This window comes from Orcinus orca, chromosome 7 (genome assembly GCF_937001465.1).
Source record: "Orcinus orca chromosome 7, mOrcOrc1.1, whole genome shotgun sequence".
Lineage (NCBI taxonomy): Eukaryota > Metazoa > Chordata > Mammalia > Artiodactyla > Delphinidae > Orcinus > Orcinus orca.
Window position 1 is genome coordinate 101,733,925 of NC_064565.1, and position 22,869 is coordinate 101,756,793.

At 45.8% G+C, this 22,869-nt stretch overlaps 1 protein-coding gene across 4 annotated transcripts in view; it reads left to right on the top strand.

Moving 5' to 3' along the window:
• Positions 1-22,869, top strand: part of TTLL4 (tubulin tyrosine ligase like 4) — a 38,031-nt gene that overhangs the window by 12,890 nt on the left and 2,272 nt on the right. For 2 of the 4 annotated variants that reach the window (XM_049712599.1, XM_004262713.4), the window contains exons 2-15: positions 8,055-9,633; positions 10,523-10,632; positions 10,984-11,047; positions 15,887-16,008; positions 16,453-16,563; positions 16,925-17,001; positions 17,713-17,904; positions 18,005-18,087; positions 18,320-18,448; positions 19,792-19,914; positions 20,217-20,315; positions 20,649-20,783; positions 21,198-21,335; positions 22,635-22,737. In XM_049712599.1, coding sequence (XP_049568556.1) covers positions 8,153-9,633; positions 10,523-10,632; positions 10,984-11,047; positions 15,887-16,008; positions 16,453-16,563; positions 16,925-17,001; positions 17,713-17,904; positions 18,005-18,087; positions 18,320-18,448; positions 19,792-19,914; positions 20,217-20,315; positions 20,649-20,783; positions 21,198-21,335; positions 22,635-22,737 — 2,967 coding nt within the window. In that variant the 5' untranslated portion in view covers positions 8,055-8,152. Of the gene's footprint in view, positions 1-3,336; positions 4,640-8,054; positions 9,634-10,516; positions 10,633-10,983; positions 11,048-15,886; positions 16,009-16,452; positions 16,564-16,924; positions 17,002-17,712; positions 17,905-18,004; positions 18,088-18,319; positions 18,449-19,791; positions 19,915-20,216; positions 20,316-20,648; positions 20,784-21,197; positions 21,336-22,634; positions 22,738-22,869 lie in introns of those variants that run through there. The other 2 variants (XM_049712598.1, XM_049712601.1) reach the window with 2 other exon arrangements.

A 22,869-nucleotide genomic window follows, 5' to 3' on the forward strand; every position in this document is an offset into this window, starting at 1 on the left:
AGTCACCCACCCAGCAGTTATGGGATTTGATTTTATTGTGAGTGCGCCCCTCCTACCGTCTCACTGCAGCTTCTCCTTTGTCTTTGGATGTGGGTTATCTTTTTTGGTGAGTTCCAGGGTGTTTCTGTCGATGATTGTTCAGCAGTTAGTTGTGATTCTGGTGCTCTCGCAAGAGGGAGTGAGTGCACGTCCTTCTGCTCCACCATCTTGAACCAATCCTGTTTTCTACTGTTTTTAATTCTTCACCCAGCTCTCACCTGCAAAACTTAAATGAACCTTTAACTTCAGGATCTGGTACTCATGATGTGGAGTTGAGTGTAGCTTTCGTGGTAGATTCCTTCTATGACCTTGGAATTGTCTGGTCATAGGCTTCCTGTATTTTAGCATGCAATCAGATGCTTTGATCTGTTGGTGAAATGCAGAGAAAACCTTTCTTTAATGCCCAGAACTTCTCATCCTCTCTTCTGGCAGAACTGGGAAGCCAGACCTGGTATTTTTGGAACAAATACTGAGAGTGCTAATTTCTGTTAGGCCCTGAAATACAAAGGACCTTGCCTTGGGAGCCTCTTGGACGTCCTGGACAGGCAGTGCTATTCTAGACCAGAGGTTCTCATTATTTGCAGTTTTTTTTTAAATTAATTTATTTATTTTTGGCTGCTTCAGGTCTTACTTGCGGCCCGCGGGATCTTCACTGAGGCATGCGGGATCTTTCATTGTGGTGCGTGGCGTGTGGGTTTTCTCTTCTCTAGTTGTGGCACGTGGGCTCCAGGGTGTGTGGGCTCTGTAGTTTGCGGCATGTGGGCTCTCTTGTTGAGGTGCGGGAGCTCAGTAGTTGTAGTGTGCGGGTTTAGTTGCCCCATGGCATGTGGGATCTTAGTTCCCCGACCAGGGATCGAACCCACGTCCCCTGCATTGGAAGGAGGATTCTTTACCACTGGACCACCAGGAAAGTCCCTCTTATCTGCACTTTTAAAGCTCTTTGGGGTCTTCAGTGTATTTTTTAATGTGGGATAAATATCTACTCCATACTAGAAATTGAAGTATTTATTTATTAATTCATTTAGAAATTATAATAAACCCCTTACAAGTAAACATAAGTAGCATTTTTAAAAATGCAAAATGCGGTTGTTTCAGAAATATTAGTGAGAAGAGTGGCATTGTTTTTGAGAATCTCGTTGTCTGGCTTAATAGAAGACAGCTGGATTCTCATATTTGTTTCTGCATTCAGTTGGTTCGATATGTTGTTGTGATTGAATGATGACGAAAATCCAGCATCACATAGATAATTAGTTGGAAAAGGGAGGAATATTTCTGTGGCCTTTTCAGACAATAGTGGATATTCTTCTTTGGTACTACACAGAAGTTAACAAGGGGTGGTTTTATGCAGTTTAGCTGCAATGGAATCTGAAATGTTATCAGTGAGCTTTTCATACTTTGTTTCATTAGAATCCATTGGTCTGTCTCTGACTTTGACCGGACCTTTTACCCACGCCTGATTCTTTGACATTGTGTGATAGATATTTAGAAAATACTGGTTCATTGAGTTATGTAGATCTTACAAATGTTGCCACATTTTATTTTACAGTATCAAAAAACAATATATTATCACCACACTCATCAGAAAGATGGTTAAGTATTGGGAAGCTGTCAAGCTCAGGGTGGCAGATACAATTTTGCCAAAATTATAATTTTCTCTTGGAAGCTCAGATTTTATCATTGGCAACAAACACTGTCAGCTGTTTTCCCTGAAGCGACAGGCTTACTCTGTTTCATTTTCTAGAGAATGCCTGCCAAGTATCAACGTCTGAATAACCATCACTTTTGTGTCCTTCATTCTTTCAAGTAAACATGATGTTCCACAGAGAAATTTTGCAATTCAAACAAGTGCTTTATTTAGAGACAACCATCGTCTTCTATTTTATATGGACTTCTCATTTTGTAACACAGAATATTAAAAAGATGTACTTGAGGATTGAGATTTCATTTTTATTGCATCATCAAGGACATTCTTAAGTAAAGCTAGCATTTCTTCTTTCACTGTGCAGTGAAGGAATGTGTGGTGGTGAAGAATCTCGCTTGGTGCCATTGTCTCGACTCCTACTCAGGAACCAGCAGTTTGACCCACCATTGCTCTTGCACCATCAGTGGAAAGGCTGGCACAGTAAAAAAATGCAAATCACATCTTAGTTTTGTTATGAAAATAGTTTCAGCTAGTGGAACCCCTGAAAGAGTCTTAGAGTTCCCTCAGGGTCTGGGACCACACTTCGAGGACCACTGCTTTAGAGAGCTCACCTGAGGCTTCTTTCAGAAGCTGCTGAAGGTCAAGGCTTCAGGAGAGCTAGTCACTTAATTATGTTAAGCCTTCAGCTGTTTTCACTTTTTAGTAATTTGCAGATGGCTCTCCCTCAGCTCTAGCTGCTGTAAGCTGTATTTTTTCCTGAGGTTTACTAACTACTCTGACATAACTGTGTTCTACAAGAGCTGCCCTTCTCAACTTGTGGTAGTGACCCTTCCTTCTCATTAGGGTTGGGGTATTGGCCTTCCTTTCTTAACAGGACTTTAAAGAAGTTCCATGCTCCTCCAGCTTTCTTTAGGGAGACATAGTTTAGGATTTATCTCGCAAGAGAAAATGGGTCTGATTCCTATACTCATTCTGTTCGATTTCAGACAAGTCAGTTCTACCTTCTTACATAACTGTTGAGCAACTAAAGTAATTTCATCAGAGATCTTATGACTGTAGACTCTGAACCGTTTCCGATGTCCTGAGTTCCCCTGTGACTGAGGGAAACACTTAGATGGAGGAGGAAGAGGAAACTTCAGATCCCAAGAGCCACATACACTCCTGTAATGTAGGAGAGTGATACAGTCAGTGTGTAATGAATAATTGCTTTCTGTAGAAATAGATACTTTGTCCAAGTTGTTCTGGGCCTGGCCCCTGGTGACTTGATCGTTTGAGACAACAGTCATAGATTTTCTAGCATAGACTGCTCGTCATTCACTCTCACTTAAGGAGGAAACTTGAGGCAAAATGACCCCACAGAGAGTGGAAGGCAGAATGAGATAGACAGCTTCTGAATGCTGTCTAAAGATGGCCAAGCAGGATGTTGAGATTCCTGAGACTGGATGCTTTAGAAGGAGAGAGGCTGGATCCAGGGACGTCAGGCAGGATGCTACTGCAACAGCCCTGCACTTGGTGAGGGGGGTGAGGGACTAGGAATTGGACTGAGCCGGTCATGCAAATAGAAAGAAAAGGATGTTTGAGGCCATTTTGTTTATCTTCAGAATGCTCAGCAGTTCTTTACCTTCCTTTCTTATCCCTTTAAGGGAAAAAAAAATTGTTTCTTTTTTAACAGCTTTGTGGAGGTATAACTGACATTGAAAATATTCATCACCCTCAAGTCAATTAATTTTTAAACTTTGTTCTAGGGAGCCTTAATATCTCATGACGTTTTGCGGGGAGGCTTGGGTAGCATTGCTGAGGAGGAGGCCAGACTAGGGCAGTGATCTTCCTCCTTCTACTCGCATAGCTGTGCATTTATCTGTTACAGAAACACAAGATTTTCCTGTAAAAACCATCATGGAGCTTATGAGGCATATTCATATGAGAAGAGAACAGCGGTAAAAGATAGCCTTTACAAAGTATCCAATTAGAGGAATAAATTACACAACAGATATTCATGGGTAGGATGGAGCTTGAGCTGGGCCTGGAAAAGGTAAATAAAATATGATAAGGATTTGGAAGGAAGAGGCTGAGTGGAGTAAGGGCCTGCAGACCAGTTTGAAAGGATTAGTACAAGACCAGAACAGGTCATATAACAGAGTTAAAGGTGGAAGGAAATGGAAATACACCTTAAAAAAAGACTGAAGCCAGACTCAGGCTAAGAAGTCTGGAATTTATTTATTGACTTACATGAGAATCATGTAGAAGGCTTGTTTAAAATACAGATCCCTGGCCCTACCTCAGACCCACTGAATCCTCTCTGAAAGTGGGGCTCAGGAATCTGTACCCCAGGTTATTCTGATGCAGGTCGTTGGTGGGCTACTGTGATATTAAAGAAGGACTCATGGAAAATTTTTGGAAAGGTAACTGATCAAGTAACATTTAAGCAAAGTTAACCTGGAGGTTGCCTGCAGAATGGAATAAGGAAGGGCAGACCCTGGAGACACAAACTTCAGCGTGGAAGCTGTTGCAGCAGTCCGGATCTGGGATGACGGTTGAAATGAAAGGAGGGGGCATGCTATGAAGAAAGAATCTCTTAAGTTTTGTGACTAGTTTGGCTTTGGAGATTAAGAGAAAGGAAGAAATCAGAAGTGACTTAAGTTTTCCTCTTAGGTGACTGAGAGAAAGAAATTTCCACTGAAAGAAATTGGAACGTCAAGAGTGCAGAGCTAGGGAATTCCCTGGAGGTCCAGTGGTTAGGACTTGGCACTTTCACTGCCGGGGTCCGGGTTCAGTTCCTGGTTGGGGAACTGAGATGCTGTAAGCCGTAAGGCGCGGCCAAAAAAAAGAGTGCAGAGCTGTTCTGACAAGCTGGGCTGAAGTGGTTGGACTTGCCTGTGGAAAAGGTGGAGAAGACAGTTGGCGATGAGGACACAGCTTGAGAGAAGTCGGGTCTGAAAAATGACTCGTCTCCTGCAGGTAATAGTTGAAGTGGTGAGAGCAGATTGGTTTGATGTGGGAGAGAGGATAAAAGAGAGGAGCTGTGGAGGATTTTGGAGCGGACCTCTGGAGGAAAAGGCACTGTTGAAGCAGTTGGGTGTGGCTGTGGCAGAGTTCCTACACTGAGTAAAGTAGCAGCAACAAGGAGATGCTGGTAGCACCCCAGTGTTCACTGCAGCACTATTTACGATAGCCAAGTTATGGAAGCAACCCAAGTGTCTAGTGATAGATGAATGGACACAGAAGATGTGGCACATATATACAGTGGAATATTACTTGGCCATAAAAAGAGAAATCTTGCCATTTGCAAAAACATGGGTGGAGGACTTCCCTGGTGGTCCAGTGGGTAAGACTCCGTGCTCCCAATGCAGGCGGCCCGGGTTCAATCCCTGGTTGGGGAACTAGATCCCACATGCATGCCGCAACTAAGAAGCCCACATGCTGCAACGAAGATCCCGCGTGCCGCAACTAACACCCAGGGCAGCCTAAATAAATAAATAAATATTTTTTTAAAAAAAGCAAAAAAAACATGGATGGATCTAGAGGGTATTATGCTAAGTAAGATAAGTCAGACAAGGAAAAACAAATGCCCTGTGGGAAATGGCCATTGCAGACACATACAAGATCTAGAATCCTGTTAGTCACAGAGAAGAGAATCCACTTTACTCTGGCACTAGCCCAGCAGGCCACCCGCAGCTTCTGAAGAGGGTGGGAGTATATCCTTCGCCTTCCTCTTCCTCATTTGGATTAAAAGTGAAGCCAGCTAGATGCCGGGCCACTTGCTTCCAGTGTTCCTGGCACCGAGGATTCATGTGGAGGGCTGCAGAGAGGCAGACATTGAGCAGTGTGTGCAGAGAGGAGGGTTCTCTTCACCCAGCCCCGAGGTGTGCAGTGGGTACCCATATCTATGAGGGAAAGTGGGCTTGCCCGCGGTGCAGATGAGGATGCAGTGGTGTGCTCTTGGGCACTTCACCCGCAAAGGGGGCTCAGTATAAACAGTGGAGGAGTGTTTCCAACCTGCCTTTTGTCTTGTACCTGAAGGTTAGGGATAAGTGAGGGAACAGGGCCTGTGTGTTTCATTTCTATTTAAGAGGCAGCATGGAGTCAAACTCAGGTTTTAATCTAGCCACTCCTTGTTGGTTGTTTAATTATAGAAAAGTTACTTAGCTTTACTGAGTCTTGGATTCATCATCAGCAAATTGAACATAGGGTGTTTGTGAGGATTCGATGAGCGTAGTACCTGGTATTTATTAGGTGCCCAAACTAGCATTCATCAGTTCTAGTGTATTTCCCCTTTATTTACTGTGTTTTTTTCAGTTTATTTATTCAACAGAATATTGAGCACTTATTGTGGGTGAGACCCTATATTGGGGACATCAGGGGAAGGACAACATGCTCCTTGCTCCTAGTCAGATGAGTAGTCCATTATTAAAGCTCAGTGTAATACAGACAGTGATGGTGGCGAGCACAGAGGTGAGGCATCCTATTTGAACTGGGGAGTCCAGAAAGGCTGCCTGGTGAAAGTGATATTTGAGCTGTTTATTTTTTGTCTGGTGGAAGAGAAGGAAAGGCTTCTAGGGAGCGATACTTGTAGAGACATGAAGGTCTGAGAGAGGAGGATGCACGTGACGAGCCACAAGTTGGGTGATATTCAGGGAGCACCAGCCTGAAATCTTGTTTCCTTAGCCCTTTTTGCCATCACTTTGGCGAATCTGTTGTGCTGCATCAGTGGGGAAAGATGTAGATTCCTGAAAGACGACTACGTGAATTGGGACGTGAATCTGTTGAGTGTACATGACACACACTCAGGTGTGTGGTCTTAAAAAATCACTGGCAGGATTTGACCCTTCCCTTTGTGTGTGCTTCTCTACCATAAGTGCAGAGTATAACTGTCCCCCGCACAGTATTTCCATAGTTTGGACTTGGTGGAGGTCCATTTTCTGTTACCTTGATTTGTGGTTACTGGCATCATATCTGGTTTTAGCCCTTATGCTGTCTTTTGCCCACTATCATTTTGAATGTTGGCAGTGATTTTTTGGTACTCTCCTTGAGAAAGAATCCACATAGGTCAGCCTTTTCAGGAAAAGAGGGCGACATCATGTGGCTTCTGCAGGCTTTTTGTTGGTAGACAACACCAACAGTTCCTGTAGCTGTAGACAGGAATTCTCCTATCAAAATACAAAGTCCTCTTCTCATTGACTGTGTCTCAAATGAAACTTGAGCAAAAAAATTCTCTGCTAATTCCTTCCCTCTAGCCACTCTGAAAACACTTGATGAAGATGCCAGGATTTCATTTAGAATTATCCCAGATGAATGACTTCTTATAAAAGGGTCTTGTATTATTTTTCCCCAGGATGCTGTCGTGAAAGCAGACCCACCTTTCCCTGCAGGTGTGAAAACTGCAGAATATTTTGTGAATTTGGCTTAGAAAGCAAGAGACCATACTAAACTGACTGTTGGGAACCCAGAACTACAGGCTGGTTCAGAGGTTTTGCTTTAGAGGAAAGATTCAATGAGGAAATGTAAGAGACACGTTCTCCTTCCCCCAAATCAGCTCAAACTGAAGGCTGGGATTTGGAATAAAGAAAGTTTCTCTCCTCTTCTCGCCTCTGTATTCTACTCCCTGACCTTTCCTGTCCCATTGTGGCTGCTGGAAATAAAGTCACCTTAAATATAAAGAATGTTGGTGTCTAGTTCCATCTTGTTTCTTCTCTTTCCCACCAACACGTTGGTTGGAATTTAAGCCTATATAGTTGGCAAGACACTTGAAGAGACGAAATTACTGTCTCAGCTCCAGAATGCACTCCAGAGGTCAGCAGGAGAAATCTCTGCTCTTACCTGAACTTGTCACATTTAACTGTGAAAAGCAGACCACATCCGGGGCAGCTGAGAATTGGTGAGGGAGCAGTAGATGTAAAATATGCTTCTCAAATGATCTTTGGCCATTCAGAATTGGTTGATGAGGAGGAAGGTATTAGCTGGTTTCTCTGCCACACCCAGACTTGCCTCATTCCTAGGCACACTCGTGTCAGGTGAGGGAAGGAAGCCACTTGTGTAAAGTTGTGGATGATGAGACAGAAAGGTGATTTTTTCTTTGGAGAGAGAGGAAAGAGCTCTCTGAGTGAGAGGTTGGGAACATGTGAACAGACTTACACTGGTGGCACCTTAGTGTCCCAGTCCTTGATGGAGCCAGCTTTGGTTGCATGAGGGCAGCAGGAAGTCCACTGAAAACACCCTAAGGATCTAGTGTTCTTCTCCCAGGGCCCCAATTGATGACCAAGACTGGTTGCCCAAGAAGTGCTGAGGTGGGACTCTTCCTTGCCTGGGCACCACTGTAGCATTGTGTCTGTCCTTCTAGGACTGTAACATTCCCAGTTGTCTCTCTGCCCTCCAGGCTGACGGACCTCAAGGATGCGGCTGCTACTGCTGGAGGTACGAGGCTCCTTACCTGAGCTGGGCCATGAGGCCACGTGGCCGTGATGTGGGCTCCTCATGGCCTCAGCAAGAACAGAGCACTACACTATTGGCCGGGGAAACAGCTTTAAGCCGAGTGGGCCCTCAGGCACAGTGCCTACCCCGCCACCTGAGAAACCCTCTGAGGGCAAAGTCTGGGCTCAGGGTCATCAGCAGGTGAAGCCAATCTGGAAGGTGGAGAAGAAGCACGTGGGAACACTTTCAGCAGGGTTGGGCCCAGGCCTCTTGGGTGTCCCACCGCAGCCCACATACTTCTTTTGCCCCAGCACTTTATGTAGCTCCGGGAGCACGGCTGTCATTGCAGGCCACAGCAACTCCTGTTACCTGCACTCCCTCCCGGACCTGTTCAGCAGCACCCTGCTCTACCGCCACTCCAACTACGGCCACAGACCATACCAGCAGCTGGAGTCTTTCTGCTTGCATTCAAGCCCGTCAGAAAAAAGACCTTTTTCTTTCCCTCAAAAGAGACTCCCTATCAGACTCACTGCCAATAAGGCCACTTCTTCCAAGGTCTCCCCCATGGCATCCTCATCCACAGAACCATACCTCTCACTGGGAGCGGCTGGGGAAAATCCTTCAGGGAAGAGCCTGGCCTCTGCCATCTCAGGGAAGACCCCGTCTCCACTCTCCTCTTCTTCCTCTTCCTACAAGCCCATGATAAATAACAACTCCTTCATGCGGCCAAATAGCACTAAAGTGCCTTTATTGCAGGCCACAGAAGGCCTGAAGCCAGTATCCTCACCGAAGGTCCAGCTTGTCTCCTGGCATCATTCAGGGGGCACTGGAGACTGTGCACTCCAGCCTGTTGAGCACAAGGTGCCCAAGAGCAGTGGCACTGTCCTAGATGATGACCCTTCCCACAGCACCCTGTCTACACCCAGTTCCTTAGACGCTTCCACCACCAGTGCTGCCTCTCCCCACTACAACTGGAGTAACTTAGCCACAGGGGCAGAGCCACATCCCTGTGGCCTGGATGGGGACTCTGTTTCCCAGAATCTGACTAAGGAGGTTCGGTTCACTGAGGCTGTGAGGAAGTTGACTGCAAGAGGCTTTGAGAAGAAGCCAAGGCAAGGCTACCATTTTGAACAGTCTTATTTCATGAACCCCAGCTTGCAGTGGGATGTCCTCAACAGGAACAGGTGGTGGAAACCAGCTGTGGTAGGCCAGCAGCTCCCTCAGGAGAATGCTGGAGCAGACAGTAGAGTCCTCCCTGGAGCCTCGGACACCATGGAGCTGGACAGTACAGTCTTCTGTACCAAACACATCAGTATTCACCTCCTTGCCTCACACGCCAGTGGGCTCAGCTGCAGCCCTGCCTGTGGATCTGCGATCAACTCCCCACCTCTTGGAGAAGACAAAACTCCAGCTCTGCCTTCTCCCCCTCAGCCCCTTGGCGTGGCCGAGGTGGCCACCCGCCTCTCTTCCATCCATCTGGGCAAGCTTGGGAGGGAGGAGCCTAAGGAAGCCAGGAAGCTGGACTCACCTGCTAGGGATATTGGGTAAGTCGGAGAAAGTTTTTGGTTCATTTAAAGCAGTAGAATGTATACATGTTTGGTGACACTGACCGTCTGTCTCTGGAGGTTGGTTTTGTTTCTTAACTGCCGTAGAAGTTTGGTTTTCACTTTAGAGCAGAGGTCAGCAAGCTACACTTTACAGGCCAAATCCCACCCTCTGCCTGCTTTTATAAATAAGGTTTTATTGAAATGCAGCCTTACTCATTCATTTACTACTGTCTGTGGCTGCTTTTTTGTTATAACTGTAGGGTTGAGTAGTTGTGACAGACTGAATGGCCCACAAAACAAAATATTTACTGTCTTGCCCTTTAGAGGAAGAGTTTGCTAAGCCTTGCTTTAGGTTATAACCAGGGAAAAATAAGAATTCCAAACATCATGTGTTGCGAACTGTGATTTCTCTACTTAATTCCAAACCAAATCAGATTCTCAGTCAGTCCTGGTATGACAGCCGTTTCAGAGTTAGGGCATACACATACTTGGCTTCTTCTCTTGTGCCTTGTTACTTCTCTGGAACCGTGGTCCACCAAGGCCTTGTTCTGAGTTCCCAGAGAGAAGTCTAGGGACCTTTGATGTCTATTACCACACACTGATTGATGGTGTTTTGTATTCAGAATTTTGTTTTTATATGCCATGAGGGACGTCAAAGAAGATGGAAGACATAGTGCCTCTCTGCAGAATAGGGGATGTAGGGTTGAGGAACTATGGCTAGACCTAAGCTCTGAGGACAAGAGGAAGAGTTGTAAGGCCCAGGCAAGGGCCAGCAGATTGGTGACTGGGGAAGAGACAAACATTGGGAGATGATGAAGGAATGAGAATCCAACTGTGACCGCTCTTATGGAGTTGGCTGGGCCGGGGGCATGATTCTTTCTTACAGTTCAGCTACTGACCTCCAGCTAGACCAGGTTGAAGCTGAAGATCTGGAAGAAGAGCTAATAGATGGTTTGGAAGACTGCTGCAACCATGATGAGAATGAAGAGGAGGAGGGTGAGTAGGGGACCCTCTCACCTCCAACTGGGCATGGGTCACCACCGCTAGGGAAGGGGACTAACAATTGTGTACCAGATCCTTAACTCACTTTGTAACCTACATTCATCATTTGCCTTGGGGGTCTAAGGGTAGTAGTGGCTTTTGGGGGACTTGCTCTCGTCCCCCATCCCCCGAGTCTTGCCTTCTCCCTGCTGCTGTCGAGCTTCGGGGGGGCCATGCAAGGCAGCAGCGGATGCTTGTGGCTCTGTAAGAAGGCTGAGCCAAGATGTCCGAGGAAGAGCTGCCTGGGCTTGGTGACTTTGTGTGGCAGCCTCTCCTAGCTGGGACTTCTCTGCTTTTCACCCGCAGGAGACTCAGAGTGCTCCTCATGCAGTGCTGTTTCCCCCAGCAAGTCAGTAGCAGTGATCTCTCGGTGAGTGCTGGCTGTGTAGATCGTTGGTAGAGGCCCATTTTCCGTCTCTTTAAGATTATAAAGAGATTAATCACCTAAGTCATTAATTAATGGCCCTGTTAACCCTAACTCATTTTTACCAAATTTTTACATTAGGACTTTCGTTTTTAAACAGGAAACAGTGGAAGGGAACAGAAGCATATTTTATCAGTGGGGCTTAAAAACAGTACCAAGTTTCTTAGGCTGCAGTTTGGTCTTTAGGCTTCAAGAAATTGTTCAGGTAAAAAGCAAATAATTTCAAGAAGTATTTAGAAAATTAATAACTAATTAATGAAGACCCATATTGTTTGAGGTAGATTCTTAGTTAGGCTACCCACTACTTGAGGGTAATTGCCAGCTTGCATTATGAGTATGTCCCACAGGCAGAAACAGTTCTGAGATAGATATACTGCTAACTGGAGCTTTTTGCAATGCTCTTCTGCTCCCTTCAGACGTTAGTTTTATAAGACTGATGTTGACCTTAGTAATAAGAAATTGAATTTAAAATTCGCTAGCTTTAATCTAGATTATTTTGTTGGCTGCCCTTTGTGGAATCTGAGTGATACCCATCTCTAACTAGGGAACCAACAAGTCAGTCTCTTAATGTAGACCTTTCTTTTGTAAAACAGATAGTTGTAGAATGCTGTATAACTGAGATGGGGAGTCCAGGGAGAGGAAGGAATGCAGGACTAAGAGGAAATCACTGTAAATGAGGACATGTCATTGTGCTAAAGAGTTTTAGAACTTGCTTAAGGATCATATAGATCAACTTTCTGGGTAGAAAGTTAACATTCTTCAATATAATCTTCCTTGTTTCCCTCATCACTTCCAACCTTGTCTCAATATGAAGCTCTGTCTTCATTAATTATTATTAGATATTAAAAAGAACCTTCATGGGCTTCCCTGGTGGCACAGTGGTTAAGAGTCCGCCTGCCAGTGCAGGGGACGCGGGTTCGAGCCCTGGTCCAGGAAGATCCCACATGCCACAGAGCAAGTAGGCCACAACTACCGAGCCCACGTGCTGCAACTACTGAAGCCCGTGCACCCTAGAGCCCGTGCTCTGCAACAAGAGAAGCCACCACAATGAGAAGGCCATGCACCTCAATGAAGAGTAGCCCCCGCTCTCCGCAACTAGAGAAAGCCCACACGCAGCAACAAAGACCCAATGCAGCCAAAAATAAATAAATAAAATAAATTTTTAAAAAAAGAAAAGAAAAAGAACCCTCACAAAGTACTAAACATTAAAGTTTTTTTCTTTTAAAAAATAATTTCTACTGAAAATGTAAAAAAAGCAAAATTTCTATTCTAATTTTAATTAAAATCTGGCCATATGTGTTGAGGCTTGCCTAGCATGTGGAGCACCCAGATTCTGGTTGCTTTCCTTTGTGTCAGTTGTGCCTTAGATGAAGCTAAGAGGAAAAGTTAGCCTCACCTAAGATTAGTATGGACAAGGCAGGCTGCATCTCTGAATGTGATGGTGCACATTCACATGGTGCAGCAGCCGTACTAGTTTTAGAGTCCCAAACTAACGAGGTGGAGAGAGTTGTTTGGAAAGTGGAGAGACAAAATTGGGACTTTCTGTGAAGATTAGTAGAAATCCTATCATAGGTATCCTGAATCTGGTGCATAAATTCTGTTACTTTAAGCCTAACCCATTGTTCTTTCAGAAAAGCAAAACTACTCCTGGTCATATATATTGGATGTTGACTAAGCACCTCCACTATCCAGAAGAGAAATACATTTAACATTTAATTGACTTGGAACCCCTTTTCCACACTTAAGGGCGATCTAGGTTTGTGTTCAGGCCTACTTCAAGGCAGCTGAACAGCCCTTTATTTAACCTTTCTGATTTATAAGATAAAATTCACAAAAGTGTTTGTTAATTATTTGCTCATTAATTAATTTAACTTCTACAAAATATACAGTCTATATGAAGCTTAAAACATGAGTTCAAGCAAATGGAGGTTGATGAATTCTAAACTACTTTGCATTTTGACTAAAATCAGAAATATTTTTGGATTGCAAAATCTTATTTTTTCCCAATTATGAAAGATTTATATATTATAGAAAGTTTTGCAGTCACAGAAAGATCATTGAAATCACTACCTCTGCTTCTCTATTCAGCAATAGTTTATTACATTTCCTGTTCCGTATTTTTTTTTCTAAGAATTGTGTAAATTTAGAGATGGTAGTCATCAAGTCCAGCCTCTTTTTTTCAGACATGAAAATTGAGGAGAGAAGTTAAGTAACTATTTGCAAGGTCAAGGTTTCTAGCACTGCTAAACCAGAAGCCAGACCCATTGAGGTTAAGTTCAGTACTCTTGAGAGGCAGCTAACAAAGATATTTATTTTTTTAATAAAACTTTTGAGACATTTGTAGATTTCCATGCAGTTTTAAGAAATAATACAGAGATTTCCTGAATTCTTTACTCAGTTTCCCCCTGTGGTAACATCCTTTTTTTTATTTTGGCTGCATTGGGTCTTCATTGCTGCCCACGGGCTTTCTCTAGTTGCGGCGAGCCAGGCTACTCTTCGTTGAGGTGCGTGGGCTTCTCATTGCGGTGGCTTCCCTTGTTGCAGAGCCCGGGCTGTAGGTGCATGGGCTTCAGTAGTTGTGGTGCACGAGCTCAGTAGTTGTGGCTTGCGGGCTCTAGAGCACAGGCTCAGTAGTTGTGGCGCAGGGGCTTAGTTGCTCCGTGGCATGTGGGATCTTCCCAGACCAGGGCTTGAACCCGTGTCCCCTGCATTGGCAGGCAGATTCTTAACCACTGTGCCACCAGGGAAGTCCCTCCTGTGTAACATCTTGCAAACTGTAGTACAATTTAGTACAATCAAGACATTAACATTAGTGAAAATGTAAACATTTCCATCACTGCAAGAATCCCTCCTGTTGTCCTGAGAGCACACTTCCTTCCTTCCTACTCCCATCCCCTTCTTAACCCCTAGCAACTGATAGTTTTGTTATTTCAACAATGTTATACAAATGGAATGATAGCCATATATAGCCTTTTGAGATCAGCTTTTTTTACTCAGCATATTCTTTGCAAATTCATCCAGGTTGTTGCATGTATCCATAGTTCATTCCTTTATATTGCTGAGTAGTGTTCCACGGTATCAATGGACCACAGTTTGATTAACCAGCCACCTGCTGAAGGATATTTTGTTTGTTTCCAGTTTTTGACTATTACGAGTAAAGCTGCTCTAAACAACTGTGTACATATTTTTGAGTGAACATAAGTCTTCACCTCTCTGAGATAAATGCCCAGGAGTGTAATTGCTGGGTTCTATGGTAATTGCATGTTTAGTTTCTTTTGTTTGATTTTTTTCTTTTTTGGCTGTGCCACACAGCATGTGGGATCTTAGTTCCCCGACCAGGGATTGAACCTGAGCCCCCTGCAGTGGGAGCACAGAGTCTTAACCACTGGACCGCCAGGGAAGTCCTGCATGTTTAGTTTTTTAAGAAACTGCCAGAACTGTTTTCCAGAGTGGCTGCACCATTTTGCATTCCTATCTTGTCTTTGTTTTTAAACATTAACTCATTCTCCTTGATTTTCAACAATCTTAAATTCTGATACTCAGTAAATGAAAAGCCTTTAAAGTAAAATACTTTGGAAATGAGGAATAGAGTTGAATTAATTGGATTTATTTAATTAGGAATTAATATTTAACTTGACCCAATAAAATGCACTAAAAATCTCTAAGGTTTGAAACACTGAAGTGTTTTACATACAGTGCCTATTTCTGTCGTGCTGCAAAATAACAAGTAGAGGGCTTCCCTGGTGGCGCAGAGGTTGAGAGTCCGCCTGCTGATGCAGGGGACACGGGTTCGTGCCCCGTCCGGGAAGATCCCACATGCCGCGGAGCGGCTGGGCCTGTGAGCCATGGCTGCTGAGCCTGCGCGTCCGGAGCCTGTGCTCTGCAATAGGAGAGGCCACAACAGTGAGAGGCCCGCGTAAAAAAAAAAAAAAAACAAGTAGAGTGGCTCTTCATAAGCTAAAAATTAATCTTAAAAAATATTTGTGGATCATATAGCTCAGTATAGAGAGTAATAACTACTCTCTCCACTTTCAGTGCTGTTTGAAGCAATGGTCTGTGTCTGTCAATATAGTTGAGGTTTTCACTATTTTGAGACTCCTTGAGCTAGCCTTGGCCAAGACATTGTTGGAATAACAGTAGGGACCCCATGGCCCACTGCCGCAGATTCCCAGACATGTGTTACCACATTGTTATGTAAAAATAAGATGTTAACGAATCATTTTTAAAACAGAGAAGAGCATTAATCAACCATATATTTTCAGATAAATGTAAAATGAGTTAGGAGTAGCACTACTTCTTTTCTTCTGTTGCCTTTTTCCCCCTTTTCTTTTTAAAAATCTCTATATCTCTTCTTAGTTCTTTTCTACCTTTTCTGCTTTTCCTCCTTTTTAGTTACCCATATCATTCTTTTTCTCTCCTTGTTATTTCTCTTAGTCTTAGTGTAGTATATTCCTCTACTAGTATCCACTCAAACTCATTACCTGCTCTCTGAGAACCACTCTTTTCAGGAACCTCCTCAGCCTGTGGCTTGTCACAGGAAGTTTTGGAGTTGTCTCATAGAATGAAGTATTGGAAAACTTTGTCTTTAGGTGATTTTTAATGGTGTGACTGTGTATAGATTAGCCGTAGCACCTTATGGATTAATATTTGCAAAATGATTATTGAGCACTTGTTTTTGTAGAATCAAAGTGTAAAAGATAGTGCCCTGGAAGAAATATGTAATAGTAACAGCACTCAGGGCTGTGGCTTTCCCTTTCTCTACCACATTTCTGTTTTTCATCTTAGGAACTGTATGGAGATTCTGACCAAACCCCTTTCCAAAGAGAAAGTTGTCCGACCAGCCCTCATCTACAGTCTCTTTCCCAACGTGCCCCCTACCATCTATTTTGGCACTCCGGATGAGAGAGGTAAACCTGGCCAAGTGTCAGCCCAGAAGAACCCCCAGGAGAAGGATGCTAGCGAAGTTGGGAGGGGGTGGCAATAGGGTGGAAGGGGCTTTCCAGAATGCCTGTATTGGTGCTTGGTTCCCCGCCTGGCTCACCAGTCTGGTGGGGGATCTTTATCTTGTCCATCCTTTGGCTGACCCTCTCAGCCCCATAATTTCATGATCATTCTTGCCCTCTAACCTTGTGTCTTTCCCCTTTCAACCGCCTCTCCTCTCTGTTTTCCTCATTCCTGTGCAGCCTCCTTTCTTCCCCAAAGTGTGCTCCTTTCAAACTCTGATATGGGACAATACTTAGTGACTTGCCTACCCAGGGAAGGCTGAGCAACAGTGCCATCTTTTACCTCTTCTCACCATGACTTTCCTGCTCTTCTCCACACTCTCCCCCCACCTCCCCGCTTTCCCCCAGTGGAGAAACTTCCCTGGGAGCAGAGGAAGCTGCTCCGGTGGAAGATGAGCACAGTGACCCCCAACATTGTCAAGCAGACCATTGGACGGTCCCACTTCAAAATCAGCAAGAGTGAGTCGCTTGCCTTACTTCGAGCCTGTCCTCTGCCCCAACAGATGGGCTTTGGGCGGGAACGGAGCCCTAGATACCTCCTGTTATGTGGGGACCCTGTCCTGAAGTTTCCAACTTCATAGGAGGACATAGGTCTGAAATCCCTCTGGGCTGGAGTCTGTTCCTCAAAATTGGAAGACAGAGGCCCATTGTTCTAGTCCTGACCCCAGGGCTTCATGTAGGACAGCTCCATGGCAACTCTTAGAAAACCGGGGCTGGGAGCTATGCCCAGGCCCAGTGGTATTTCTGGGGCCTCTGAGCCTCTGTCTGTCCCAGGGACTGAGCTGCAAGCAGGACTGACTTCCTGATGTGCCTTCTGTAGGGAATGATGACTGGCTGGGCTGCTGGGGTCACCACATGAAGTCTCCTAGTTTCCGATCCATTCAGGAGCATCAGAAGGTAGGGGCCCTTTCTGAGCCATTCTTCCCCTGGACTCTGGATTGGGCAGGAGGAGGCTGGTATTGGAAGTGGGGGAAGAGGAGGATGACCATGGAGAAGTCAGGAGGGTTCATAGGGGAGTGTAGGAAGTGTAGGAGGCAGGTGCGGGGTGAGCCCCCAGCAGATCACGCATGTCTAGTAGTAGTTCAGCTGCGGTATCTTAGATAGTTGCAGCCTCTAAAAGACACTTTTTCCTCTAGTGCCTTGAGATGCAGTGTCAGTTTTCAGTTTATTATGTTTCTCCCGTAACCGCTGCGCATTGCCTCCATTCCTCCAAGCTGAATATGTGTAAAGAGGACTTTAGTCTCATGCTGGAATGAATAGTCCCTTTTCCCCAGGAAAGCCAGGTAGTTTCCTGTCTTTGTCCTACAGGCATGGAAAAAGACTTAACAGCTTTTTCTTTGCTCTTAAGGTGAATATTATGTCTGTCTTAGTTACTATTTTATGTCGTGAACTGTTGACTCCTAAAGGGCACTCTGTTTTGTTGTGTTTGTGTTTTAATCATTTTTTGGTGAACGCTCAGCAGCTGAATACTTAAGGACCTTTAGACGGTGATAATCAGATGGAACAGGACCTTTGAATGTTGAAATGGTGTAGGGAATCTTGCTGTCTTCCTTGTGGCCTCACCTGGACTCTCTCTGTCCCTACTCTCACCCTTTGTCCCTTCTGTAGCTAAACCACTTCCCAGGTTCATTCCAGATTGGGCGAAAGGACCGACTGTGGCGGAACCTGTCCCGCATGCAGAGCCGGTTTGGCAAGAAGGAGTTCAGTTTCTTCCCCCAGTCCTTCATCCTGCCCCAGGATGCCAAGCTTCTGCGCAAAGCCTGGGAGAGCAGCAGCCGCCAAAAGTGGATTGTTAAACCAGTGAGTGGATCACGGCAGGTGGCAGGCCAGGGCCTGAGAGTGGGAACAGCGGAGTGTCTGGCCAGGTAAACAGCTCCTCTCCTCTCCCCTTGACCTCTAGCCGGCATCTGCTCGAGGCATTGGCATCCAGGTCATTCACAAGTGGAGTCAGCTCCCCAAGCGAAGACCCCTTCTGGTACAGAGGTGAGCCGGTCTCCAGCTCAGATCCCGCTCCCCCTTTCCCATCTTCTCAGCCTGGAGGTTCCCTTTTCATGATGTTATTTTGTCCTTTGTCCTCCCAGCCAAAAAACTTCCTCAGCCAGCTGTTTAACGGTCTTTGTCCTGGAGACCGTTAGCTGGCTTTTGCCATGGCTCAGTTACCTACCAAGCCCTATCTCATCTGTCCTGTCCCTGAAGCTGGCCTTTCCCTGTGTAGGTATCTCCACAAACCCTACCTCATCAGCGGCAGCAAGTTCGATCTGCGAATCTATGTTTACGTCACCTCCTATGATCCTCTACGGATTTACCTCTTTTCAGATGGACTCGTCCGCTTTGCCAGTTGCAAGTATGTGGTAGTGGTGAGGCCTCATGCTGACAGCTTTGGGGATTTGCTTTCCCTCCAGGGAGGGAAGCCAGAGGACACCAAACAGGAAAATAACCAATATTTTGGTAGTTTTTGTTAGCAAAGGAGAAGGTAGGGTGCCTTTGGGAAAACCTAGTCTTCCTTTTCTCCTGTGTGTCTCCTTTACTACACTTCACTTCTGACACTTCTGGTCACCAAATGTGTGGGGTTTTTTCCCCCACACGAAGCAGTTCTACACAACACCAGGTGAGTGTCCTACAATTGAACTCAATTCTGACACTACCTGGAGATAGCATCAGATCCCACAGGTTAAGGACTCAGTCTCATCAGGCTGCCCCTCTCTACACCACCTCAGATGCCAGTTGCAAGTGCAGGGTGCCGCATGTGTTTCTGACCAATTGGTATAAATCAGAGGTTCCCATGACCCCCTCCTTGGGGCCGGGGCTGAGGGGTATCAATTTGATTAATTTGCTAGAGCAGCTCACTCAACTCAGGAAAACAGTTTACTTATGTTTACTGATTTATGAAAGATGGATGTGATAAAGGGTAGAGAAGAACAGCCAGATGGAAGAGATGCACAGGGCAAGGTATGTAGGAAGAGGCACAGAGCTTCTATGCCCTCCCTGGGCTGGCTGCTCTCGCAGCACCTCCAGAGGTTTACCCACCCGGAAGCTCTCTGAACCTCATATTTTGGGGATTTTTATGGAGGCTTCATCACTTAGGCATGATCGATCATTAACTCCATTTTCAGCCCTTCCCTTTTTAAGAGAATGGGAGTTGAGTGGGCGGAGTTGAAACTTGCAACTGTCTAATCATGGCTTGGTCTTTCCAGTGACTGTCCCTCATCCAGAAGCCATCCAGGAGCTTACCCAGTGTCGCCTCATTAGAACAGAAGATGCTCCTATCACCCGGGAAATTATGAGTTTCAGGAGCTCTGTGTCGGGAACTGGGGTCAAAGACCAAATCTGAGAACAAAGATGCTCCTTGTACTCTTACCACTTAGGAATTTACAAAGGTTTTAGGAGCTCTGTGTCAGGGGCTGGGGGCAGAGACCAATATGTGTATTTGTTATTATAAATCACAGTTATATGTGCAAGGGGAAATAAGGAGGTCCTCTGCTTCACTGAATAGGGAGGGTCTTCCTGCAGGACTGAGGTGGGATAAATTGGGAGATGAGTTTATCTGTGGTGTTTTGGAAATCTTACCAGTAGGTGTACTTCTCAGACCCTTGTGCATCTGAAAAGATCTGTCCACTTGTGCTTTGCCTCCTCAGGATATGGGGAAATGTTTGGACCGTTATCCTCTGCCTTTCCTCTCACTTCCAGGTATTCCCCTTCCATGAAGAGCCTTGGCAACAAGTTCATGCACCTGACCAACTACAGTGTCAATAAAAAGAATGCCGAGTACCAGGCCAATGAAGATGAAACGGCCTGCCAGGGCCACAAATGGTACCCAGACAGTGTCCCCATCAAGTGGAGGTCTAGAGGAGCACAGGGTTCTGGGGTTTGGGGAGGTTTCGGGGGGGTGGTGAGTGGAGGATTAATATAAGACCCAGAGATTATATAAACACTTGGCAATTCAGAATTGGTCTGTTTGCATCCAACTCATTTCTGTCTTAATTCAAAACATCAAATGAAGATATATGAAGAAGATACCTTTGGGCCTCTCATTCCTTTTTCTTTCTCTTTTCTTCATTGCTCATTCATAGACTACAACCCTAAATTCTCCCTCCTCCTCTCCTGCCTTACAGGGCACTGAAGGCTTTATGGAGCTACCTGAGCCAGAAGGGAGTCAACAGTGATGCCATCTGGGAGAAGATAAAGGACGTTGTTGTCAAAACGATCATCTCGTGAGTCACACTGCCACCCTGGGTGTGGGGCCTGCCACTGAACCCCCCCTTTTCTTATGGGCCTCCACCCTGCTGTGCTCCAGACTTTTGACCATGCTGTCAAAAGTTCCGTTTCTGAGGACAGGGTTTAGGAAGGAATGGATAGACTTAAATTCTGCTCTTCTACTGAACTTCATCCCCAGAATCTGGCTCCAGATCACAGACATCTCTTGAGAGCTTCTTTTCCTGGGTTGCTTCTGTCCTCCTGTCTCTGAGCCACTCCATTGGCAGGGCAGCTCTAGGTAGAGCCTTTGGGAGGAGCTGAGCTGAATACTTTCTCCTCCCTGTGACTAGGTCAGAACCCTATGTGACCAGCCTGCTGAAGATGTACGTGCGGCGGCCCTACAGCTGCCACGAGCTCTTCGGTTTCGACATCATGCTCGATGAGAACCTCAAGCCCTGGGTCCTGGAAGTCAACATCTCCCCAAGGTAGGTATTCTCAGGACACTCGCAGTAGAAGCCTTTCTGTGTCCTCAAGATCCTGTTTCTGCTCCAGTCTTGCTGACTTTGGGAAAACCTTTCCTTCACTAGAATATGTGTTTTCCCTTCATGGTCTGTTTACGCATTCCCTTATTCTTTGCCGTTATCTCAGGGTTCTCTGACATTGGAGGCAGATTGTTAAAAGTTACTCTTTTAAACTTGATGCCTACTGCATGCTTTTCCCTAGCAAGGTCATGGGCAGGAACCACCCTGTGTGAGGTTATTCACTATCCGTAGGGCAAGAAGACCCCCGTGATGGCGCTCATGAGTTTGGATGTAAATGGGGCTGGCATTGACTGGGACTTGGGACTGGAAACAGTTTTGGCATCTGCTTTTACCACTCTTTGCATCCTTTCCCTGAAGCCTCCACTCCAGCTCTCCACTGGACATCAGCATCAAAGGCCAGATGATCCGTGACCTTCTGAACCTGGCGGGCTTTGTTCTGCCCAGCGCAGAGGATATCGCTTCCAGCTCCAGCAGCTCCAGCAGCTCCACCGCCAGGTCGGCCTCCGTGCTTGTCTGCAGCTCAGCTGGCAGCATGAGCAGCCCCATAGGGACTCTGGAAAGGGGTGGTGTCTGGGTGTTCCCTCCTGCTTGGTCTCCCTTACTGCTCGGTCTACTCACACACCATTCACTCAATCTACTCACACACCACTGCCATGTCAGTGCCCCTAAACGCCTGTTTGCTTAATTGCTCCCCTGCCCAGGAATCCCCACAGAGCCTGGGGGATCAGCTTTAAATTCCTCAAGCAGGGGATTCCCTGGCAGTCTAGTGGTTAAGACTCCACGCTTTCACTGCTGAGGGCCTGGGTTCAGTCCCTGGTCGGGGAACTACGATCCCACCAGCCATGCGGCACAGCCAAAAAAAAAAAATTCCTCAAGCAGACATTCAAGGCCCCAGCCTCTTTTTCCCAGGCACCCCTCCCTTAATTCCTCTTCCCAGCTCCTGTGCTCTGACAAACTGGATCGCTCATAGAACCTCAAGGCTGGAAGAATCCTTAAGGATCAGTTAGTCTAGTCTCCTCTCTGAAATGTTCACTGCTTCTCATTTTTCCCCTGTGGTGTCCCCTCCTCTGCTCATGGGGTTTCTTCCTCCTTCCACTCAGCAAGACCTCCCTGTTTCAACCTCACCCATCCATCAAAGCCTAGCTGAAGGCAGCATCTTCATGAAACTAGCTCAATGTGGGCTCTCTCCTCCACACCCCACAAAGCACTCAGAACCACTCTTGAGGAAAGGGAGCTCAAGTTTTTGGTAACAAAACTTGCTTTCCCCACTGTACCTTGTAGACTTATATTTGGCTCTGTGCTATAGTTATTTGTCATTTGACACATGCCATCCTGTGAGCTTCTTGGAGGCCATCTTTGTGTCTCTCTCAGCAGTAATTGTTGTAATGTGGGTGATAAAACTGAGGTGCAGGGAGGTCAGGGAATTTGTCCAGGATCACATAGCCAGTAGGGCCAAGCTGGATATCTATTATAGTAAGTGTTCACTAAATTAAGCTAAACTGAAATATATACAGTGATTGTTCCATGGTCCTCCTTTTTTTTTATCATTTAAATACAACTTAAAGAGGGTGCTTTGTACTCTTTTAGTTCTTACATGGTACTTCATCTTTGAGTCTCAGGCTACCGGAATGCAGTGCATTGCAGTCTGATTTACTCACGTAACGAACTTCTGTCCATCCTTCTTTGTCTTCTCTTGAGAAGGGTGTCTTCCTGGGCTGGACCCTCTCTCTACATGTCCTCAGGATGTGAAGCTGCTGACCTTACCCTTTGCCCCCTTTCCACCCTCTGCCTTAGCCTGCCCAGCTCCCCCAGGGACAGATGTCGAATGGCCCCAGAGTACTTCACTGCACAGAAGATGAAGAAAGCCTATTACCTGACCCAGAAAATTCCTGATCAGGTAGGAAATTGCCTTCACCCCAGTGCTAGTAGAAAGCTTCCCTGGTCAAACCTGTGGAGCCCCAAGGCAAGCAGTTTTTCTTCCCTCTAGGGCAGGGTTTCCTACATCCCCTGATGTGCAGGGATTTGTTGG